This window comes from Octopus bimaculoides, chromosome 5 (assembly GCF_001194135.2).
Source record: "Octopus bimaculoides isolate UCB-OBI-ISO-001 chromosome 5, ASM119413v2, whole genome shotgun sequence".
NCBI classification, from domain to species: domain Eukaryota; kingdom Metazoa; phylum Mollusca; class Cephalopoda; order Octopoda; family Octopodidae; genus Octopus; species Octopus bimaculoides.
The window spans coordinates 3,272,375-3,278,855 of record NC_068985.1 but is presented as its reverse complement, the minus strand read 5'-3'; the positions used below and the strand labels follow the sequence as shown (position 1 = coordinate 3,278,855).

Below are 6,481 nucleotides of genomic sequence, written 5' to 3'. Positions count from 1 at the left end.
TATATATATATATATATATATGGTATACATAATCATACCTACACAAGTAGGTATGTTTCCTCATAGCTTTCAGAAAAATTCTCAGTTTGATATTAGTAAATACACACAGACACTAGTAATGAGGCATTTTCCTCATAGTCGACTGAATTGCTAGAAATATCAGTCTATTCTCCATCGAATTACATCTTACTGTCTTAAAAATGAAGGCCAGAAAATATGGACCTAGAAACAGTAGCTCTGAAAATATGATATGATGGTCTCGTCTGGAACTCACTCACTCAGTGCTGACCAGGACTAAACAACAACTGTCTGAATTTTGCAGTTCTAATGATTAAATATTTGTAAAAAAGTGGGTTGTGGGTGAGTTAGTAAGATGGTAATGGGATAAGTTATTTGATGGGGGCAGAGACAGTAATATGAAGAGAAACACTTGTAGCAGAAAGGACAAAGAAGGGAGTACAACTCTGATCAAGGGTCTGTGAGTAGATTTGGTTGATAGAAACTAAAAGAATCTTGTTTATATATATATATATATATATATATATCCACACACAAAGACCCTCCCTGGTGAAGAATGTACCCCCCAGCATAGACTAGTTATTAGTGACTTTAGACTTGAGGCCAGAAAGATGCTAAAAAGCAGACCGATTTGGAAAGGAAGGACATGGGAGCTTAAGAACTCTTCACATGGTCAGAGATTTAGGGATGTCCTTACCAAGAAATTTGATGATAAGGAGGAGGAGCTACAGGCCTGTGACATAGAAGCAGCTGGGAATTCCTGTGAGACAACTTGCTGAGTGTCACAGACCAAATCTGTGGTTGGTGCAAAGTCCTTTCCAGACCTAGGGTAACCTGGTGGTGGAACAATACTGTAAACAGGGCCATTAGAGCAAAAAACAAGAGTCAAGTAAAACCAAAATTGTAGCTGTGGCCAGTGCCTCCTGACTGGCTCCCATTCTGGTGGCACGTAAAATGCATCATCTGAATTTGGTCGATACCAGGGCTGCCTGACTGGCTCCCATGCTGGTGGCATATAAAAAGCACCATCTGAATGTGGCCAATGCCAGTACCCACTGACTGGCTCCTATGCTGCTGGTGGCACGTAGAAAACACCATCTGAACGTGATCGATGCCAGGCCCGCCTGAGTTACTCCTGTGCTGGTGGCACGTACAAAAGCACCATCTGAACGAGGTCAATGCCAGTACCCCTTGACTGGCTCCCGTGCCAGTGGCTCATAAAAAGCACTATCTGAACGTGATTGATGTCAGTGCCAACTGACTGGCTCCTGTGCTGGTGGCATGTGAGAAGCACCACATTAGGAAGGGCATCCAGCTGTAGAAAAATTGGCAGATCAGATTGGAGGCTGGTGCAGCTGCTGGCTTTCCAGACCCCAGTCGAACCGTCCAACCCATGCCAGCACGGAAAACAGATGTTAAGTGATGATGATATATGTATGTTTGGGTGTGTGTGTTTGTGTGTATCTGCCATTGCTTGTCAACCGATGTTGCCGTGTTTATGACCCTGTAACGCTAGTTCCATGTAAAAAGCACTGGTACTGGTACCATGTAAAAAGTGCTAATGCTGGTGCCATGTTAAAGGCATTGACGCTGGTGTGATATGAAAAGTACTGGTGCTGGTGCCATGTAAAAAGCACTGGTACCATGTAAAATGTGCTGGTGCTGGCATCATGTAAAAAGCATCTGTGCTGCGGTAAAAAGCAGTACATTCTGTAAAGTGGTTGGCATTAGGAAGAGCATCCAGTCATAAAAACCATGCTAAAACAGACAGTGGAGCCTGGTGCAGCCCCTGGCCTTACCAGCGCTAGATCTCTAGTTATTGCTGGAGGAATTTATTACCTTTACTAGTGGTGGAGAATGGGTTGGTATACCTCTTCTATCTGATGCCATGAGAGTTTAGTTAAAGACACATTCCTTATTGTGGATGACTCTTTGTTGTCCGTAAAGCAAAATGTTTTGCTCCTGTTATTTTATACTGTTTCTAATGACTTAGAATTTCCAGAAATGAATAAAATAAATACTGTTTTGGAAAGCTGGAGGTTAGCCTTTGATAGATATGAGAGGCAACTTGTTCTTGTTTAGTGTAAGAACTTGGTATAGTGATGCAGTGTAAATATGCTAATGGATATGAAAAATAGAAGCATTTTTGAGTGGAGTTTGTGATGTGTCTAGCTCGTTTTATAATATATGATATGATATAATGCTAAAAACAAAACTGTTCATACATATATGTATAATCTGTATTTTTAAAAAAATTTTAATTGCTAGGTAATTATGTCTGAGAGTGTAAGTGGCTCTGATAGTTCCACTGGAAAGGATAATTCCAGTGCGTTTGAAGGTGATGATGAAGAAGAAGTAAAAGACAGTTCTGTGAAGAAGGTACGCTCAACTTATTTGGTTATTGATTTGATTTGATTTTTGCGTAATTTAAGGTTTGTAATCCTAAATACATCATAGTGTTTTCCTGACGTGTTCATTTTATCATATTTTGTAACAGAAAGTAATTTTTTTCTTAGATTAAATGATCACATGATTGACAAGACTATTGGATGTTGTTATACAATGCTGGTCACAATGCACTTTGCATCATTTTAACTAGGCAAATAGGCCACTGATTGGAAAGTGGATCTATCCCAGGTTTATTCGTTTACAGCTGCATGGACTGGAGCAACATAGGGATGATGTTAAAATAATAGGCAGAGAACACCACTGGAAAATATGAAAACTAAAAGAAGCAGCACATATGCTAGGACACAACCACCTCCTAAGCAGACCAAGTGCAGATATGAACAGCATATGGGAACCGGTATTAAGGAAGGATAGGAAAATATTAGATTTATAAGCCCTAAAATTTACTCCATAATTGCCCACGGGCATATGGCGTAGTGGTTAAGAGAGCGGGCTACTAACCCCAAGATTCTGAGTTTGATTCGAGGCAGTGACCTGAATAATAATAATAACATTGAAAACTACCTTAGGAATGAGAACTCAGGTTCGAAATTTCCCCAAGACACCTGATGAAGGCTGGAGGGTATATCAACTGAAATGTTGTGTTAACAACAAACAAGATGAGGACAAATATCCGTCAAATTTAAATGATGTACATAATTCCTCATCTCTTAGATATAGAAATGAATGAAGTGTTTTGCTCAAGAACACAATGTACAATTTGTCTGGAAATCAGGACTGATCTTGTAGTGGGAAAGGTGTAGCAAAATATGTTGAGGTAGCAGATGAAATAGGCATATGGATGACATCAAAGTGAAACAATGGAGAAACATTGGATTGTAGTTTAAATAATTTATTTAAACATTTGCATTTACTCGTATACACCAAATATTTCACTACATCACATTACCAACTGCTTTGAGCTGGCAAAGAAATTGACAGGGTAAATACTGTGTTGATATGATAGGGTAGAACTGAACAGGTTTTGTGTCTGTGTGTGTGTTGGTCATTCAGTGGTGTGTGTTTATGTTCTGCGACTGTCGTTCATGTTGAATATCTCGATCTGTGTTGCCTCCTTAACTGATGAAGTTACTAGCTGGCTATCTCTCTCTCTGACTGTCTCTGTCTGCCTGTCCCTTGACGGATTGCTGTATTTATAATGGTCATGACAGCTAGAAGGACAGACATATCACAGGAAAAATTCCTACCTATGTAGGTTGCCTCCTGTCCACTTCAACCTTAAATGACATGGCTGAGGTCGAAGGGAAACAATCCATCATTTTTTTGACAAGACAAAGAAATTTCTTTTGCACTTGTTTGTTCAGCTGTGGATCAGATGAGCAAGAATCCTTAGATTCTGTTTCAAATCTCAGCTCAGAAAAACTAAGTGTTTTTACAATCTCATGATTATGAGTGCAAAACATCTCACCAATAGGCTATGTGCCGTCATTAATTAAATTAGTAACGATAAAATTTTAATGAGAAAAGAGGTTATTCCAGTTTGGTTTGGAAATTGAGATTCATCAAGTTTAATGAAACAAAGGCACAAGGGATTGAGAACAAGGAATTGAGAACAAGGGATTGAGAACAAGGGATTGAGAACAAGGAATTGAGAACAAGGAATTGAGGGCTGCAGGTCAGATCATGCTTGGCTGGCTTCATGCTTTTGCTTGATGGGGTTGGCGTCATTCCAAGTTAGTGGTCCCAGTATTGTCATCCTGCATAGAGCTGACCAGATCCGCGATGCTTTCCATCGCTGGTAGTCCTGTGCCAAGCCCTCTGCATCCTCCAAGACAATGTCAAGCCTCTGGTGATCTTCAATCATATCCAGCCATCTGGTGTGGGACCTGCTATGAGGCCTCTTTCAGCCTGCGTCAAATGAGAGTAAAACCCTGGTAGGATGATCTAGTGGGAGACAGAGGACATGTCTGTACCAGCGCATGTGACAGACAGCTATAAGGTGGGGGGTTGTGGGCTGATGTATGTGTGCATGCAGTTCTTTGTTGGAAATGTGATGGAACCATTTGATGTTCTTGATGGTTCTGAGGACTCTGCTATTCAAGATGTCAATCTTGAATAGCTTAACTAAGACAGCTTAGTTTTTTCATGGCAAGAGTAAATAGTGGTGATATTGGTGAAATAACAGATCATTCAAAGGAGGAAAAGAGTTGAATCAAGTACAGAACTTTGAAGCAGTTCAGCATTGATGGCGTATGACTTTCAGTGTCAGTCATCAAGGACCACCTTGATTCTGTGATTGGAAAGGAATGACTTGATAATGTTAAGGAAAGGCCCAGACAGAACATGGCCTCTGAGAAGGAGAGGTAATTCTGTGGATTTCAATTAGCCATAATAGAACTAGAAAATATTTGGAAATAATGATGGTGAAATGAAAATAGTTTTTTTCATTTTATTTTACAACTATCCTGAAATGGAATATATTTTATTTTACTGATGTCTATTTATGACTATTTCCTCATCTTGGATGTATTCTCAACATAATGTTTTGGTACTTCCTTATAATGATTCCAGGTTCTCTTGAAGGCATTTTTGAATTATATTGATGAAAACATTTCTAGCATTCAATATGGGAAATTGTAAAACTGGTATCACTTGAAACAACTCTTATAAAAAATATATACTCTTTATCCATTGTTGTAAATTTTCTCTGTTATTTCAGATTCCACAAATTGAAGATTTTTCATTCATTAAACCAATAAGCCGTGGAGCATTTGGGTAAGTGGAGAAAGCAATAAAGATTCTTAATTAAATATGTAGCTAATCTGTTGTGTGTGTTCGGGGTGTTTAGGTTTGAATGTACCTCTTGCCCGAGGTGTCGCACAGGGGACTGAACCCTGAACCATGTTGTTGGAAGCCTATCATTATCTATTTTATATAACTAATTTATAAGGTGAATGAAAATTCCCTGAAATATTATAGTTGTCTTCTTGAAACAAGTGACTGATATGAAAGCGACTAAAGTCTCTTTTCGAACAAAAAGATTCTTTATTGTGGGCGTTTACAAAAAATAAAAGATGAATTTATATATTATACACACAAGGGAGATATCTTAGTAAAAGTTCTCTCCCTTTACATTTTCTATAATAATGAACTTATCGTATACAGTTCTCAGGTGCAAAAGTTACTCCCCTTGATGAACATTTATTATTTCCCCTAAAGACAAATATTTTCACTCCTATTGTGTGAACATGTGGATCAATGACATTCCAGCCACGACCATCTTGTTTTTTTTTAAGGGTGTGTAATCATTCCCCACATTAAAGGAGATTTTGCTGCTATTTTTTGCATATCGCGTGACCACAATTATTTTTTGACTATTATTTAGACTAGGTTAATGATTAGTATTTGGGGTCACAATCATAAGGTCAGTGTTTCATTTCCCATACTAAGTGTTGCATTGTGTCCTAAGGTACTTAACTCCAGTTCATTCAACTGAAATTGACTACCATCTGCGACTCCTAAGGGCTAACCATGCGACAAACTGATGAAACCTCACTGGCAGGAACAACAAGTAACCAAAGGTTATCTTGGTCTCATGAGTTGTCCTAGCTTGGTGCTGTTGATGTTCACACTCATGAAGATTGCATGAAGGTACCAGACGTGTTATAAAATGTTGTCTGTGTCGTTTTCATCACAGAGCCATTAGTAGCTCATGATCTTCGAACTTTGAGCCTCACAGAGACAATGACTGCTGACCGAGACCTTTGGCTATGTGATGTGCTTGAGAGGACCCGTCAAGTCAAGTGCACCCATGCTGATGGCATGTAAAGAACATCTTTTGAACGTTGGGCCTGACGGAGGCAAAGTGGTTGAGTTCCTTTCGAGTATTTTGCCTAATGGAGGCAAAGTGGTTGAGTTCCTTTCGAGTATTGTGCCTAATGGAGGCAAAGCGGTTGAGTTCCTTTCGAGTATTGTGCCTAATGGAGGCAAAGTGGTTGAGTTCCTTTCGAGTATTGTGCCTAATGGAGGCAAAGTGGTTGAGTTCCTTTCGAGC

General features: G+C 39.3%; 1 protein-coding gene across 1 annotated transcript in view; it reads left to right on the top strand.

Moving 5' to 3' along the window:
• Window positions 1–6,481, top strand: part of LOC106867835 (serine/threonine-protein kinase greatwall) — a 147,507-nt gene that overhangs the window by 904 nt on the left and 140,122 nt on the right. The window contains exons 2-3 of the mRNA XM_052968008.1: window positions 2,287–2,397; window positions 5,147–5,202. Coding sequence (XP_052823968.1) covers window positions 2,293–2,397; window positions 5,147–5,202 — 161 coding nt within the window. The 5' untranslated portion in view covers window positions 2,287–2,292. The remainder of the gene's footprint in view (window positions 1–2,286; window positions 2,398–5,146; window positions 5,203–6,481) is intronic.